Genomic DNA, 18133 nt, shown 5'->3' on the forward strand with positions numbered 1-18133 from the left:
ATTAGGACTGACGAAAAGCATATGGACATTAAAAAACTGCCCAACTATTTAGTAAGCAAAGATCAGTTGGGCCATACTTGTGAGCTTCCATTAAAATTACAGGAATTTGCTAGTGCTGATGGGTAGAGGTTACTCTCCCAACAGCGCCTTGTTGGTACCATGCCATATCTCTATACCGCCTTTCAGTTCTTTTCAACATAGGAAGCATTTTGTCTCCATTCCAGTCAATGCAGTGAATCCAGACATAATGTCCAACAGACCGACCATAATTAAGTTGGTCATAATGAACTTGTTCCACTGATTTCAGTGAATCTATTTTAGGAACAAGTTTAGATCCTAGCCAATGTTTTATACTTATATCATGGAGGTGGAACAAGTGCATCTGTTTTCAGGTAGGTCCCTCTACCCTGAGCTACAGGGTGTTGATCATGCACATCATTCATCTAACAACTCTCATACCTTGTGCAAGGAAGGAAACTTACCATTTGACAGTACAAAACTGCCAAGTTGACCAAAGCAGTAGCCACACTAGGATGCTTTGGACCAAAAGATTTCTGCCTGATTTCAACGGCCAATTCATACAAAGGTACAGCCTTATCGTGCTTCCCCTAGGGGAAAAAACAAACATGCAACTGCTCCAAACTTTTGTACAGGTCTGTTTCATTTTAGCAATATAGAAAGCTCAGCCTGCAGTGGCACAGATACACAGTTGAACTTTACAAGTATTCTGAATCAAGGAAAGCTGAATTCTGCAACTTGTCTTATGTATTTAAATGAAATACATTTTTACATATTTGGTGTATTTATTCTGTTTCCACCATCTGGAATGTCAAAAACTGATCCATGGAGCTAAAACTCACATTAGGCCTAAATAGAGTAGACACTTTGAAATAAATGGAAATCATTAGTTACTAGTAATGTAAGTTCCATTGATTTCAGTAGGTCTGCTCTGGCTGTAAACAACACTAGATTTAGCCCTCTATTTTGAATGATGTCATATGGAACAAATATGTGCTGTGTTGTGATTACAAAGACACCATCCTGCATTTTAATTCTTTGTACTATATTCCATTAGCTCTTTGTAATGTGCCCAGAGAAACTTTGTTATAGAACAAATTAAAATTATATAGTAACGTAAGACTTTGTAGTGGATTGGCACATGTCTGCAATTTGACAATTATTGACACAGAAATGTAAGACAATGACTACCAGGTCCTTCAATGGCACAGAGCACATGCAATCCTGACAACATGTCTCCTTTTCATCCCACAGATTCCACAGTGCCAGACTGCCACGTGCTGGCAAAGTTTCAGTTTGGCCCTTGCCATTATTTGCTCTGGAAACAGAGATTTGCATTCTCCATCATATTTACACCATGGTCTAAATTACCACTTTAGAAGCACACTGCCAGTGACAGTTGACAAAAGTGTTGTGCTAGATCAGACACCTGACCTGTAAAGCAATAAATAAAAATTCCCACCTGTATTGAACAGTTTCTTACCAATTTCTTGTAGAGCACGGCAAGGTGTTTCACAGTGTAAGCTAGAGAAGGGTGATCTGGTGCTAATGCTCTCCTCCTAATGTTCAATGCCCTCTCGTACAGCTCCTCTGCCTTGTCGTAGTTTTTCTTCTCATTGTTTAGAGCTGCAAGATTATTCAAGGACTGGGCGCAATCCGGGTGATCAGGCCCAAGAACCCGTTCTCTCATTTCCAGGGAGCGTTTCAGGAAAAGCTCTGCTGTCCTAGAAACAAGTTGACGCAGTGACATGTATCTGTGCATATTGCCACAGCTGTTTAAAAGTGCAACTTGCACCTGCAGTTGTGGCACATCTCTTTCAAAAAAAAAGCAGTATTCTGATGTGGTAAGTGAGAAGCTCAATCGTGCAAGGGAATCAGTCACTTTCCCCACACACCCCCAAAAAACCCTGCATCGCTCAATATACATGATGGTTAGGTCATATTGTACTCTTGTTTAGGCACTGGAAACATGTAGGTTTCCAGATGTAATTGGACTGCAACTCCTGTTACCTTGAGCAGAACTTGTAAATTACTTTTTTGTAGTACAGGTCCCAGAACTCCCCAACCAGGTTTTATTATTCTATAAAGGTAAAGGTTCCCCTTGACATTCTTAGTCCAGTCGTGTCCGACTCTAGGGGGCGGTACTCATCCTGTTTTCAAGCCATAGAGCCAGCGCTTGTCTGAAGACAGTTTCCGTTGTCACATGGCCAGCGTGACTAGGGAACACCGTTTTTATAAAGAGCCTGAGGGAAAAACTACTTGGTTGGACTAATTTTTAAAGAGTTTTTTGGGAACGGCAATTCAAAAAAGTAACTTTTCCAAGCTCTGATCCCTCATAATTGACTAAGCTGGTGGAAATGACAGTTCATCAACAAGTGGAATTTAAATGATTACCATATCACATGTGTTTCTTATGCATGGCTCCTCAAGAGTTTAGCTTGCCTTGCCAATACTTGACCCATCAAGTTTCATGACTGAGGCAGGAACCTGCATCCCTGCAGACCTGATTCAACCTTCCAATGACTACCCCACCTGGCTCGTTCACATGATGCATGTCACAATGAGCAGAAGATGCCATGCACATGAACCACAAAATGATGGTGTTATGAGGAAAAGGGCATGCCATCTGGAGAAGCTGTAAAGGCCAGATTTGGCCCCATTCCTTTCTGTCCCTTGATTCTGTGTAGGCAACTGCAGAACCATCACTTACTCAAGATTATTTTGAAGGTAGTAGAGCACTCCAAGCTCATTCAGTGTTCGTGCATTATCAGATGTATCTTTGCCCAAAGTCATCTCTTCCAGCTGCAGGGCTCGTTGGCGAAGAAGAGCAAACCCATACTAAAGAAGAACAATGAGAAACCTACTGCCTTGACATTCTCATGTTGAAGATCAATGACTTTAAAAAATCACATTCAGTGCATAAAGGCTGACAAAGGTGAAGCCACTTGTGTGGGGCCAACCTATACTTTCTACAAAACTTTACAGAGGTATCCTTTTGGTTTTCAACTCCTACCATCTCCCACGAACAAGTATGAGTGGGACTCAGGGTGGAACTTTCTATAACCAAAGCATGTGCTGTACTGATAGCAACTGTTCCTCCCTTAATTCATGTTGTGGACTGTAACACAATTAGGCCAAAATCCTATTGTGGAAAACTGCACATACAATGGTGACTATGTGAGTGGTTTTCAGGTTCTGCCAACTGTTTTTTTCTGGAGAGATTTTCAGGCTGTAGGAATCCAGAGAGGGAGACATCAAACCAACCTTGGGGGCCTCCAAGCCATACTTTGCCAAATCTCATCAAGGATTTTTATAAAGTGGCATTTAAATCAACTTACTGCACTTATCAAATCTATACAAAGAATTAATCTACAATTATTAGAATGCCCATTCATTTTGACAACCTTCTTCTATTTTTCCTTCACTGAAAGTGACAGATCTCAAATTAACAGCTATTGCCATTTCTTGTGAAAATACTCTTAAAACTAAAAGAATCGCAAAACAAAATAATACATCTTTACCAGGCTGCCTTTTCGTCTGGCAGATTTTTGTTGAATTCTGAAGGACTTCTTCCTCAACTGCTCAGCTTGCTCATATCTAAAACAATTGGAACAGATTCAATCAATCACACACAGAGACAAGAGGTCAACAAAAGATTCAATATACTCTTTCTATTACACCTTGTTAGTGGTAGAGTTTGGGTTTTTTAAGATTTTAATTTAAATGTGGCTTCTTAAGTACTGTGACATACAGGTGCAATATCAGTTCACGTATGCTTTTACTGGGAGCATAACTTTGGGTCGGTAGTAACATAAATGAAATCCATTGAAAAATGTTCCCTAGTATGTTTCTTTTATAACAGCTCTTGTGCCCTGAGCTACAAAATGAATGGTGCAGGTGAAGTAGCTCCTATCAATGTTAACAGCATCCTTTGCTTCACAGCAATCTCTTCTCTTCTCTTCGATTTTCTTGAAACTCAAGGATACACTTGAAACAATTTTTAATACTAGCAGTTACCAAGTGTTATTCCTATATCAGTCCACTTAGACCATAGAAAAAAACTTCAGCTGCCTTCTTCCTAAATCTATCTGCCCTCCAAATTTCCCAAACTCAATTTGCTCTGCCACGTATATCTTTCAGCCATGAAATTCCACCACCACTCTAAAGCATCAGCCTTGGTTTAAAAAACAAAACACACAGAGCCAGGAGGTGGAGAGAGCCCTTCCTTCTTACTTGTTCTGCTTCTGGTACAATGTTGCGAGAGCATCCAGTTCACGAGCAATCCGGAGATGTTCGGCCCCATAAGCACTTTCACAGATTTCAAGAGCTTGCTTATACAATTGCTCTGCATTGCCAAACTTCTTCCACTGCACATAAACACCTGCTAACTGATGAAGCGACTGGGCTACTCTGGGATGATCTGGATCCAGGGCAGTCTCTCGAATTTCCAAGGAGCGTTGCAAAGGAGCAATTGCCTATAGAGATTTTTTACAATGGGGGATGAGGAAGGAGAAGTTTCCATTACAAAATCTCAGGTAGCAAAATTGGGGAAAACCTCTGCCTGTGACTCTGAAAGAAATTACTCTTTCTAGTTACATAAACCATTATATTACTCTGTACTGAGTATGACAACAGCTTTACCCAAACCTTTCAAATAACTCATATAAGTCTGAGACATTCCATTGAAAACAATGCAATATTCATGGCCATTTTGATTCTATGGCTATGTTTTATTTTGGGATCACAGTGGTGCCCCGCACAGCGAGGTTAATCCGTTCCGGATTAACCTTTGCTGTGGGAAACATCGCACTACGGAACACAAAAAGGCATTGGAATGCATTAAACAGCGTTTAATGCGTTCCAATGCCATAGAATACTCACCGTTGTGCGATGTTTCCCAGGGGCCGGCAGCCATTTTTGCACCCTCCCCTCGCACAACGAGGGCGCCAAAATGGCTGCCATCAGCTGTCCGGCAGGTCCAAAATGGCCGCCGGAACAGCCAAAAGGGGCCGGGGCGCAGCGTTTTCACGCCCTTGGTAAGCAAGGGGAGCGCGTGAAAACGCTGCCGGAAGCCCCGAAATGGTTGTGCGCAGCCATTTCAGGGCTTCCGCAGCGTTTTCGCGCGCTCCCCTTGCTTACCAAGGGCGCGAAAACGCTGAGCCCCGTCCCCTTTCGGCTGTTCCGGTGGCCATTTTGAAGCCGCGGAACAGCTGATTGTCAGGTCGCAAAGCGAAGGTCGGTAAGCGAGCAGCTTACCAACCTTCGTTCTGCGATTTCCCGCCTATACGGGCACTGTTTTGCGATTGCATTTGCGATCGCAAAAATGGCCTCATAGAGCGAATTCATCGCTCTACGAGGCGCCCGTTGTGCGAGGCACCACTGTATATTCTTTTAAATCCCTTTTGCAGTCTATGATGATAATGATTAGATTTATTTATATGGCACATTTCTCCCAACAAGGGACCCAATTATGTTATGGGGCGCCATACAGGCCCTGATTATACAAAGACATAATCTAAACAACTGACGCATTAGTTCTCATCTAAGTGGAACTAACAACTAGAATTAATCTACAAATACTCTTATACTTTTTAAAATACCACACTCATGCTTCCAAACTAACCTCCATAACCTTGAAAATAAGAAACTTTGGGGTGTATTACAGTGTCTACAGTGAAAATAATCCCCCCCCCCCCCGAATTTTGATTTGGCACAAGAAGCCATGCCTACAGTATGGCAAAGAACAGGGATCTGTAATATGCTGTGTGTCCTGCAGAAGCACTCACCTGACTAAGAAGGCCTAGGTCTTTAACGAATCGCCCCAGTGTCTCATAGAGGTCAGCCAGAGATATCATGCTTTCTTCACCCTCACAACTTGTCTCATAGAGCTTCAAAGAGCAAAAATACTCCGCTGCCATGGAACTCTTATCTTTGCCAAGATGCTGCCAGTAGCTCAGTAGTTCTGCAAAGTGGCCCCTGTGTGCAAAAATTCCAAGAAACAAATAGCACTTCCACCTCCACAGACGCACATTCTATAAAGCGCCTTAAATACAAAGGCCAAAATCCTAGTACTTACACCCACCGTTGAAAGTCTTCTGGCATAAATCGCAGGGAATAATTGCCACTATCCCATTTCCTTGAAAATAAAGACCTAACCTGATAAAAAGGCCTAATATTTTTCAGGATGCTCATAATATAAGCCTTATCCCGAAAATAAGCCCCTGTTAAGTGAAACCCTGCCCTCCACCCTTGTGCAGCAACCAGAAGAAGATGACATGACTGTATTTGAATAAATGTAGATTGTTGTACATGAAAACATTAAAACATTCCCTGAAAATAAGCCCTAATGCATTTTTGGAGCAAAAATTAATATAAGACCCTGTCTTTATTTTTGGGGAAACACAGTAATCATGAAGTCTCTTTCTGCATTTGGTATTGCATACCTGTTGATTTAGCACACGGCACCAACTGCAAATGACAACTTCTTAACTAGCAGCAGTTTGCCACTGAAACACATGCTGATGAACTTGCATGAATCCAATTTTTAACTGGTTTCCAACCAGAGTCAGGAGACTCCCATGTAACTCCTACACACCACAGAAGTGGCAGAACGGCTAGAATAGCTTACCTGTTGCAGGACGTTTTTAAACTGAGCATTACTGAAATATTATAAATACATTTCCAAACATGACAAACGACCTGCACATTGTTTTTCATACTTTGTATTCCCACTGGTTTGCACCCTCTTTTGAAGCCAGCATGAAATGCAGACTACTGATTTCTTGACAGGCTGTCAAGCAGTTCAGCAGAGGAAGGAGCAATCTGTATCTCCTTCACAAGCTTGCTGGCTTTCTATGCTGGTCATGGAGCAGGCTGGCTCTACAAAACAGCTTGTTAGGGGACAAGTCTGAGAAAAATCCAGCTCCCAGGAACATGATGAGATGAAGCATCCACCTGGTCTCCAGCACAAGATTTCTTTGAGCCAATTTAGGAAAAGCAAAACAAAACACTGCCAAAACCAAAAGACTTCTCCTCCCCACTGAGGTGTGTATGTACCAACCTTTTCATAAACCAATGTGGATTCTTTTGATTGGCATGTACCCTTTTATCCAACCAGTCCTGAAATCATGTAATGATTCAGAATCATAAACATACAAGAAAAGATTGGCCCCTCTTGGTGGGCCAAAGTCATGGGCAGAAGCTATCCCCTAGTCTTCTAAGCCATTGATTGCACTGACTCAGCTGAGTGCTTCCTTTCAAGTTATGTCCAAGGCGCTCTCCCCCATAAATGCTCCAAGTTTACTCCTGAACAACTCTGTGAAGTTAGACGGGGATCTGGTAATTGGCCCAGGAATGGCCAGTAAACTTTATAGCTAAGTGAGGACTTCAACCAGTACAAGTCTAAAGGCCAATTCTGACATTAGGAGGAATGTGCATTTCCTACTATTAACTGGTTTTGTCTCCCACAAGGGGAATGATTCAGAGATAGATGCCTCAGTAATCAGGTGAAGAGAACTGTGTGCTATGCCATACATCTTTCATCACTTGAGAGAGAGCACCTATTCCAAAAACATAGATTTATCATTAAGCTCAACCCTGACAGCCAAACCATAACATAATTCTCCCAACTCACAACAGTTGAGACAATAGCATTGTCCACTCAATCAATCCTAAGCAAGTTAAGAAAAAGGCATACAGTGGTGCCTCGACTTACAACCGTCCCTATTTACGACCAATTTGACTTACGAACAGCCCCAGTCGCAAAATTTTGCTTCTACTTGTGAGAGAGCTTCCACTTATGAACAGAAAAAGGCAGGGGGGGAAAAGACAGGAATTTCAAATTGCTAACTGTAGGTGGCGAAAGAAGCTGCTTCTTTGTAGCTCTTTCGCCCCAGCAGTTAGAGACTGTGTGATCTGAGGAGACTGCCTGCTAAGGTATGATGCTGCTTTATGCTTTTTAAAAACTGTTCTTGGTATTTTTGCAGCATGGTTTTCGGCTGGGGGGGGGTTATGTTTCTGTGCTGTGATGGGTCTTGGAGGTTTGTTTGTTTTTTGTTCCCCCCCAATTCCGATGGGTCTTGGGGGTTTGGTTGCTTTTGGGGGGGATTTTCCCCATTTTCTATGTGTCTTGCATGCTTCCGTTGCTTTTTGCTTTGTTCTCTTTGCATTTCTGATCTGCTCCCTTTGATTTCTGTGCATTTCCGACCTTGTTCCTTCATTCTCTGTGCATTTCCAATCTGCTCCATTTGTTTTCTGTGCTTTTGCAATGGGTCCTGCATGCTTCCCTTGCTTTTCTTCCCCCCAACCCCTTCGGCCGGAAGGGATTTATCATGTTTCCAACGAGTCTTGCAGTGATTTTTCTGTGTGTGATTTTTTTCTTTGGCCGGAACGAATTAATCACATTCCAATGCATTTCAATGGGAAATGCTGCTTCGACTTATGACCATCATTCCAGAATGGATTATGGTTGTAATTCAAGGCACCACTGTAAAACTATTTCGCATTTCTCGTTGGGCACAACACCATTTTCAGATGAGCCCTCCTCCCCCAGGCAACTCAAAGACTCATTCCAAAATACAGCACAAGGAGTCCTTTGATTTCCTGCTCTCTGACCTTGGCAGAGGCCCTAACAGACTTTTTTTTAACCCTCAGATAAAATAATCCTGTGCATAACCTAGAATTCAAAGCAAACAAGGCTCAGCACTTAAGCTGCAAGAAGCCAACCCAAGTCTCTCCTGCTGCTCATCTTGGGCTGAATTAATTCCTAGATATCTATGTTGTTACTATTTGGCTCTGCATTACAACATTTGTTTCATTCAAGGACTTTGTGCTTACATAGAAACCAATCCTGAGCAAGCAAAAACACACCCCAAGTGCTGTTTCCCCCCTACCTTTTATAAAGGTTCTGGGACACAAAGAGGTTCAGCAGGCACTTGTGTAGCTTTTGTTTGTCGCCCTGCTGCTGGAACAACCAAGGTAGTTCATCGGCACTCCTCCAAGTGACTCTCTCTGCACTGAGGGGGAACCACGGACAGCCAGGTGAGGCCGCAAAATGCAGGGGAAGAGAAATAAAATAATCTGTTTTACAGCTAAAGCAATGATACTGCACTTGCCTAAACATTTCTTTGCGTATTGGCTTTTAAATTTACAAATATATCTTGCATTTCCACAGGTGGCTTAAAACAATAATAAAATACAATAAAATATCTATTTAAAAAGAGTCTGTGAGAATGAGGTGAAACAGAAGAGCAGATGAAACAAAATGAAGAATCTAAGCAATCCATCCACTGAAAGGTTTTTCTCCTGTTGCCATATTTGGAGGGGGGGGAGTATGCAGTCCTATATCTATGAAGAAACACAATGGCAGGATTCTTGCTTGTGGGCCATAAAATATAATGCTGTAGCTTTTACAAACTCACATGCTGCCTGTGGTTTGACTGGGAGAGGCCCTTCTGAGCTGGGGCGACTGTAAATCTATCCAGCATTAGACAATCATTTCTTCCCATCTCGGAGTTTAAAAAGATCCCTGTCTCTCTGCTGAGTGCTTCCCTTTCCCTCTCTTTACTCTGTTGGAAGCCAGTTGTTTTGTTTTCTCTTGATCTGTTCACAACTGTGAGTAGTGCAATGTTTTTATTCTTTCTTTTACAGATGTCTCAGAGTGAGTTATTGAGACCAGTTAATGAGAAAGGGGTGGACTATCTGGAAAATGTGGAGCTATTCTCCTCTGTGAGTTTCTCTACTTTAACTGTGTATCAAAAGGAATTTTACCAGAAGTTCAAATGTATGTAACAGATAATGGACCTGAAATAACGGCTAAGACCTTATAGTGAATTCATGGCAGACCTGCAAATTAAAAAAGTGATTCTCTAGTGTATAGTTCAGTCCCTCAGGCACTACCTTATATAAGTATCGGTAAGCTATTATTGAGTTACTATTAAAAGTAGTTACATTATTTTTAATTTTATCTCATACTTTTGAAGGCTTACTTTAGTTGCATAGTGAAATAGTCTATCAGCTTTTCTCTGAAAAGCTCAGAAATATTCTGACCACCTCCCATGTACTCCAGCTTCACTGTTTCCCAAGCCTGGGGGAGGAAAGACATTGGTGGCATTAGTTAGACTGACTTCTCCCAATCATTTGTCATGAAGTATCAGTCTCCAACTAAAACTACAGGAAGCAACAAGTAAAATAAAGCACATCGAACAGCACAAACAATATATACATGCCAAAAGTTTGTAAAATTCATTACAGGGAGAACTAGATGCCTCCTAATTACACCCCCCCATAGGTGAGTGAGAGAGACAAACAGAAGACATAAGAAGTTACAGGCATCTTAAAAGATTTTGTAGAAAATGCTAAAAAAGAAAAGATACTGCATGTATTAATCTCCTTTATACTCCATTATTTACAAACATGCAAACTACTGAAAAACATGAGTAGAAGCTGGCAGATGACATAACAGCAAATCAAAGAACTTTACCTGGAGGTGCTGAAACTTTAACAGGCCACAGCCGTATGTCAGAAAGCACATCTTGTGCAAAGTGTAAACTAAGGAAGACAGCAGTTCCCAAGACAGTCCAGGGCAGAGTTCCATCAGTTCTGATTCGCTGATCCCATTGTGGCTAACACTAATCAGACAGAGAATCTAAAAAAGAAACATACAACCTAATTTAATATTTTCATTGTCATCACCTGCTTGGATACTGCTCCCGGTAGTATCTAGGGTTTGGTGGGATATAGAGGGGGAGACAGGAAAACTGGACAACTGCAGAGGTATGAAGTACTATTATCTCTTTAAGGTATCATCATGACCTGCCCAATCCTACCTTTAGATAAAGCAGAGGCAAGGAATCTGCTACTTCTCAGATGTTGTAGGACCACAACTCTCTCTTCCTTGGTTATTTTGGCATGCTTTTTAGAGTTGGCAGAACATCCAGAGGACCACAGGTTCCCCATGCCAGATGAATATTGCACTGTGGCTGGATATTCTCTATCAGTAGTAACAGTACAAGCAACTGACAGCTACCAAAAGAACTATCTCTGAGGAAAGATCCTTCACAATGAGGTCTTATATGGGGCCAGGTGGGAACTTTGGAAAGCCATGCTGGATGCTGACAAGAGCTGTCTGCAAGGCCTGGTAAATACTGCACTCTGAGCAAGACAAAGGTCCACCGGACTTCTTGTGTCTGACGAAGAGGATTGCAAGCCATGGAACCTTAGACTGAAGTACACAAAGGTACCACAGCATTTCTATTTTGTTTTTGTTTTAGGAGAACTGTATTGACACCTGCCATGGGGGGGGGGGGGAGAGGATCTCAGCATACATCTGCTACATCAGACTCAACACATGAATAAACTTGCTTCTGGATTTGATTCCATGAGCTTATGAGCACAGAATCACCTTGTTGTTTCCAATGTGCTAAAGAAAAATCCTGTCTATGAAATTACACATGTATCTGAAAGAAAAAAAAACGCCATCAGATTTGCGTGCTCACCTCTTTCATGAGGCCTTTGTCTCTCTCACTCCTCAAGGATTCTTCAGCTGATTTCAGAACAAACCTGTACAGGGACACTGTATCTTGGCACTGGAAGCACTTTTGGAGGATTGCATCAATATTTTCTGTCGTTCTGCCACTGGAGAAGAACGGAGACAGAGAAATACAGAAGGTTAAAAGGAAACGCAATGTAAGTTTGAAATTTCATCCAAAGCTAAATTAACATGGAAAATGCCCATCACTGTAAACCTTAGCAATTATTATGCACATGTATAATTCCAGCACAAATTTCAACACATGAAAATATCCACTGATATTTGCTAGAAAAGGGAAAGCGAGAAACAGGAAAGGAAAAGGAAAGAAGATATGTGTGGCCTGCGATAAGAGAAACTATGAAATACATCTGTCCTGAAGAACCCATTTGGTCTTAACATCTGGGCAGCAGATCAAATAAAAAGGGTAAATAAAATCCTACAAAATAATAATCCAAATTGCTGCCTAGAGTGGTCAAGAGACCAGATAGGCAGGATATAAATTAATTAATTAATTAATTAATTAATTAATTAATTTAAAAAAATCTCTCAAGCAGCTACCCTCAAAATGCCTTGAAGTAACAGAAACATTTGTATATATTCATTGTATTCCAAGCATTTGAGCCCGTTTAACCATAATAAAAGCTAGTTTAGTTCATAAATTTTTGTGCATTGTGTTTTACAAGATGATCCCAATAGGAATTGTTGCTAATACTTGATGAGAGTTACAACTGCTAAGCCAGCACCAGGTCATAACCCAGAGGATTGTACTGGTATCACTGTCTCCCATGAGGGCTTGGAGATGTTATTTCTTGGACAGCAAATGCCAAAATACAAGTTTTCACATCAGTTTCTATATACTCAATGGTTCATTTCAGAAATAATGACTAATCCTCTCTGAAAAACAGAAGCAAATTTCAGGTTCACATGCTCTGCGCTGCCACTCCATCTATGCACACCATGGGGAAGAAATCAGAAAGAAGCATCTATTTTCTGATTTAAGCTAATTTGTTTGTTGTTACACCTAAGAACCTTGGTTTGTTTAGTCTTTACATTTTATTTAGATTTTTTGATTGATGTAGATTTGTTAGCTATACGGAATTTTAAAAACAGATGTGTGTGTGTGTCTCTCTGTGTGTATACACACACACACACACACACACACATATCTATATATATCTATATATCTCTATCTATATCTATATCCATATATCTCTCTCTATGTATATATATAATGTGATGATGAACTATGATGTAATCCTGACTTCTGTCAACAAACCAAAATTTAAAAACCTGACTTGGGCAACTTTGAACGGCAACACCCGATCATCTCTCGCCATCAGCTATACTGTACTTGGTAGGACTGATGGGAGCTGCAATCTAACAACCTCTGAAAAATCATGAATTGTCCACCTCAGTGTTCCCCCTATGCAGTGGGATGGAGAGCTTCCAATCTGCTCCACACTACCGAGACAAAGGAGAGGGGGATGCAACCCCAAGATGTGCCGACACAGTGCTAAACCATGGTGCAGGATTATATGAAAATCAGATCACTGTGAATTCAAGATCCCATTTAAAGCAATGGCAAAATTTCAACTGGCACCATTTCCTCACAATTTTATGTTGTTAATCCATAATCATTCATTTGTTAACAACACATGTGAAACATTACATCATTTATTCGACATACCCAGCCACCATTCTGCCCAAAAGAGTGACATAAAGAGCATTACAAGTTGCAGCTGAATGGCAGAGTTTCTCAAACTTCTTCTCCTGGAAGTGAGAACACACATACATAAGTGTGAAATTAATTTATTTTAATGCAAAATTGAAAACTATACAAAAGCATACAGCCACAAAAATGGGGGGAAATCCCATAGGAACCCATTATCACCGGCATACCTTGCAATGTGAAGGAAACGCAACCTCTAAACAATTACAATTTTGAAAGAGGAGGTCATGGGAACATACTTCTGCATCTTCTACCATAATTCTGGAAGTCATGATGTCAACTTGCCTCTATGCGTGTGCCATTTGTGGAAGCGTCTTTGGATTCCAAATCCCAGAATTCTCTGTTCTGGGAGTTCCCCCTGCCAGACCCATACCTAAAATGTGCTCCCTGCAGAAACACCGGGCTGGAAACTTCATGGCCTAGGAAAGGCTGAGCTCTAGCCTAGCCACATATCAGAAAAGGAAGTTGGCCCAGTGCTTGCTGGAAGTTCCCAGCAGGGTCCATCAGGAAGCTAAAGCTGTATTATTCTGCAGGGCCTTTAATTTCTAGGACTGCGTCTTTTTAAAGCTGGCCTTTAAATAAAGTTTGTCCATTTTGATAATGTCTTTAAATCTTCATTTAACAATTTTAGTCCACTGCAAGGTTGAAAGATTATAAACAAATACTTTAATTAATAATAAGTAATGAATTATGGATAGTTGGCTGGATAGCTCAGAGTGGTACAGTATCTGGTTGCAGAGCCAGAAGTTGGCAATTCCAATTATTTCCCAATCTGCCTCCTGTGAGTAGAGTCAACTTGTGTGGCCTTGGGCAAGCTGCATAATCACAGAATGCCCAGAGAAGAAGGGAATGGCAAACTACTTCTGAGTATTCTCTACCTGGAAAACCCTGGAAAGAGTTGCTATGTCAGAATTTTACTTGATGGCACATAATTATTAATGAACTATGGGTTGCCAGTTCAGACAATACACTGACCACAGTCAGCACACACCATGGTCTATAAACCTAGTTGGAACTACAGTTTCTGATTTTGTTTCTTGCCTTATCATAAACCATAGGTTGCAAATCCTAACATACAAAACCATATCTGACTGGCTTTTCTTTTGAGGTAATGCCTTAATTTAGCTACTTCTGATAAAGAGGTTTCTTAATACTGACAACTAAATGTGGCTAACAGACTTTTGGGAAAGCACAATTCTTTCTTCTCACTCATCCACCCAGCATTTGGAAGCCAAGCTTTCCAAGTGCAAGACAGAGGAAAGAGGAACATGACAAGTCAGTTTGAAATCAATTGGAAGGCACACAGGTAAGTATAAAATGACCTGTTAACTCCAACAGGATTTTATGTATGACGAAGCAGATTCCTTAAGAGCATGTTAGCCTTATTGATTCATCATTTTTCCAACATACCACAACTTTGCTTAATTAAGAGAAAACTTACAAATATGGATGAAAAGCAGTATACCCAAAATATAGTGATTTATACATAAATATGTATGTTAAAGTTGTAATGGGTGACCAAACTTCTCAGCTTAGTTTGATTACTGGTTATCTCTGTTTGAATTTAATAGAATCTTTTAAAAATATATAGAGAGAGAACAGTTACAGATATAGCAGAGTTGTGCTTTTTTTAACTTCGGGTGTCTTGCTGTGACTCAATTTAATAACCTCTAGATTATACACGGATATAAAACAGCAATACCTGCTCATTAGTTAGCTTCAGGTCTGCACAGCTGCATTCTTTATTAATGAGAGATTTGACATCCTTAGCATTCAGTGGATCAAGATGAAGAGTCGGCCATAACCTTTCAGTGAGAGTCAAAAATTACTTCTTTAGTTGGTAATGGAGCAGAAATACAAAGAATGGATTCAATTAGAAGTACATACATATTAAAAAAGCAACACATATTTGTGAAGCCTACGTATTTGTACTCTGAATGACAAGACCATATTTAGCAACACAATTTGTCAAGGTAAAATTTACAGGCCTGAGCAGTACAAAGTGTCTTATGAGCAGCCATACTGAACAGGTGTGCTGTAATGCTGAGTCATGATGACTTATAAAGTGCTGACTCATGTATGATGCAATATCAAATATGATTCGACACAGATAGTTGTGAATACGTATATATATATATATGTACAGCAGATGTATTCTTTTTCTTTCTGATGAGTGTCATGCTGTTATGCTGCCGGTCTGTACCTGTATATAGCTTGTAATTACATGTCTGGTGCTGGAGAAGCTGCTTGTGTGTGCGTGATTCATTTAACCACCTGGACCAGAGGTTACTCTGCTGATTCTCCATGTTCTTTTGCTAACACAATTTGACTATGTGAAGAAACTGCAAATCCCTATATATACACACCCAGTGGTGATACACAATATTTGTCCTGCCATGATTTTAAAAAACAACATAACATTTAGACACCAAAACAATGTGCTCAGGGCACGAGCATCTTGTTTCAGAATACAACTGCTCTTCTCAAAACTTCTTACAAGTAGGATTCTACTCTAAAGCAAGGTGTTCATTTCCCATGCACATTGTTTTAGTGTCTAAATATAATTTTTGGTAGCGTTGATGTGAGTGTTCAGCACTTAGGGTTGGTGGGTGCTGCTGATTTTGGTTTTGTTGTTGTTTAGTCATTAAGTCGTGTCCGACTCTTCATGACCCCATGGACCAGAGCACGCCAGGCCCTCCTGTTTTCCACTGCCTCCTAGAGTTTGGTCAAATTCATCTTGGTAGCTTCGGTGACTCTGTCCAACCATCTCGTCCTCTGTTGTCCCCTTTACCTCTTGCCTTCTCACTTTCCCAACATCAGCGTCTTTTCCAGGGAGTCTTCTCTTCTCATGAGATGGCCAAGGTATTGGAGCATCAGCTTCAGGATCTGTCCTTCCAGTGAGCACTCAGGGTTGATTTCCTTCAGAATGGATAGGTTTGATCTCCTTGCAGTCCAGGGGACTCTCAAGAGTCTCTTCCAGCACCACAATTCAAAAGCATCAATTCTTCGGCAGTCAGCCTTCTTTATGGTCCAGCTCTCACTTCCATACATTGCTACTGGAAAAACCATAGCTTTGACTATGAGGACCTTTGTCGGCAAGCTGATGTCTCTACTTTTTAAGATGCTGTCAAGATTTGTCATTGCTTTCCTCCCAAGAAGCAGGCATCTTTTAATTTCGTGGCTGGTGTCACCATTTGCAGTGATCATGGAGCCCAAGAAAGTAAAATTAGTCACTGTGAGGCACCACTGTAGCTGTTTTTCTGGAACTCTCTGGCTTTCTCCATAATCCAGTGCATGTTAGCAATTTGGTATCTAGTTCCTCTGCCCCTTCGAGATCCACCTCGTACTTCTGTAAGTTCTCGGTCCACATATTGCTGAAGCCTACTTTGGAGGATTTTGAGCATAACCTTGCTAGCGTGTGAAATGAGTGCAATTGTACGGGAGTTAGAGCATTCTTTGGCACTGCCTTTCTTTGGGATTGGGATGTAGACTGATCTTTTCCAATCCTCTGGCCACTGCGGAGTTTTCCAAACTTGTTGGCATATTGAGTGTAGCACCTTAACAGCGTCATCTTTTAAGATTTTAAATAGTTCCACTGAAATGCCATCACCTCCACTGGCCTTGTTGTTAGCCATGCTTTCTAAAGCCCTCTTGACTTCACTCTCCAGGATGTCTGGCTCAAAGTCAGCAACCACACTATCTGGGTTGTCTGGGACATCCAGATCTTTCTGGTATAATTCCTTTGTGTATTCTTTCCACCTCTTCTTGATGTCTTCTGCTTCTGTTAAGTCCCTACCATTTTTGTCCTTTATCATATCTATCTTTGCACAAAATATTCCTTTAATATCTCCAATTTTCTTGAACAGACCTCTGCTTTTTCCCTTTCTATTATTTTCCTCTATATCTTTGCACCATTTGTTTAAGAAAGCCCTCTTGTCTGTCCTTGCTATTCTTTGGAAGTCTGCATTCAGTTTTCTGTAACTTTCCCTATCTCCCTTGCATTTTGTTTGCCTTCTCCTCTCTGCTATTTGTAAGGCCTCGTTAGACAGCCACTTTGCTATCTTGAATTTCCTTTTCTTTGGGATGGTTTTTGTTGCTGCCTCCTGTACAATGTTACAGGCCTCCATCCATAGTTCTTCAGGCACTCTGTCCACCTAATCTAGTTCCTTAAATCTCTTCTTCACTTCCACTCTGTATTCATAAGGGATTTGGTTTAGATTATACCTAACTAGCCCAGTGGTTTCTCCTACGTTCTTCAGGTTCAGCTTGAGTTTTGCTATAAGCTGTTGATCAGACCCACAATCAGCTCCAGGTCATTTTTGCTGACTGTATAGAGCTTCTCCATCTTTGGCTGCAGAGAATATAATCAATCTGATTTTGGTATTGCCCATCTGGTGATGTCCATGTGTAGAGTCGTCTCTTGTGTTGTTGGAAAAGAGTGTTTGCGATGACCAGCTTGTTCTCTTGACAAAACTCTATTAGCCTTTGCCCCGCTTTGTTTTGAAATCCAAGGCCAAACTTACCTGTTGTTCCTTTTATATCTTTTGACTCCCAACTTTAGCATTCCAGTCCCCTATAATGACAAGAACACTTTCTTTGGTGTCAGTTTTAGGTGTTGTAAGACTCGTCGATTTCAGCCTCTTCAGTATCGGTGGTTGGTGCATAAATTTTGATTACTATGATGTTGAAAGGTCTGACGTGTTCTCCCAACATACCATAGCTTATTTTATAGAATAGGAGCGTGGTATCCACAACAGGTCAATTCCAATGCCTCCCTCCCCAGGAATGTAGAAAAACACAGAATTGTCAAATGTGATAGGCTGCATGGTCTCTTGTTTCCTCCAGCGGCCAGTTCT

General features: G+C 41.0%; 1 protein-coding gene across 1 annotated transcript in view; it reads right to left on the reverse strand.

Annotated features, from left to right (window-relative positions):
- Window positions 1-18133, reverse strand: part of NPHP3 (nephrocystin 3) — a 47350-nt gene that overhangs the window by 5064 nt on the left and 24153 nt on the right. The window contains exons 14-25 of the mRNA XM_020804566.3: window positions 14980-15082; window positions 13236-13318; window positions 11514-11652; window positions 10499-10663; window positions 10005-10102; window positions 8910-9032; window positions 5805-5994; window positions 4252-4493; window positions 3540-3615; window positions 2729-2856; window positions 1502-1742; window positions 483-608 (exon numbers count right to left, since the gene is read on the reverse strand). Coding sequence (XP_020660225.3) covers window positions 483-608; window positions 1502-1742; window positions 2729-2856; window positions 3540-3615; window positions 4252-4493; window positions 5805-5994; window positions 8910-9032; window positions 10005-10102; window positions 10499-10663; window positions 11514-11652; window positions 13236-13318; window positions 14980-15082 — 1714 coding nt within the window. The remainder of the gene's footprint in view (window positions 1-482; window positions 609-1501; window positions 1743-2728; window positions 2857-3539; window positions 3616-4251; window positions 4494-5804; window positions 5995-8909; window positions 9033-10004; window positions 10103-10498; window positions 10664-11513; window positions 11653-13235; window positions 13319-14979; window positions 15083-18133) is intronic.

The sequence above is a fragment of the Pogona vitticeps genome, chromosome 6 (genome assembly GCF_051106095.1).
Source record: "Pogona vitticeps strain Pit_001003342236 chromosome 6, PviZW2.1, whole genome shotgun sequence".
In the NCBI taxonomy this organism is placed as follows: Eukaryota; Metazoa; Chordata; class Lepidosauria; order Squamata; family Agamidae; genus Pogona; species Pogona vitticeps.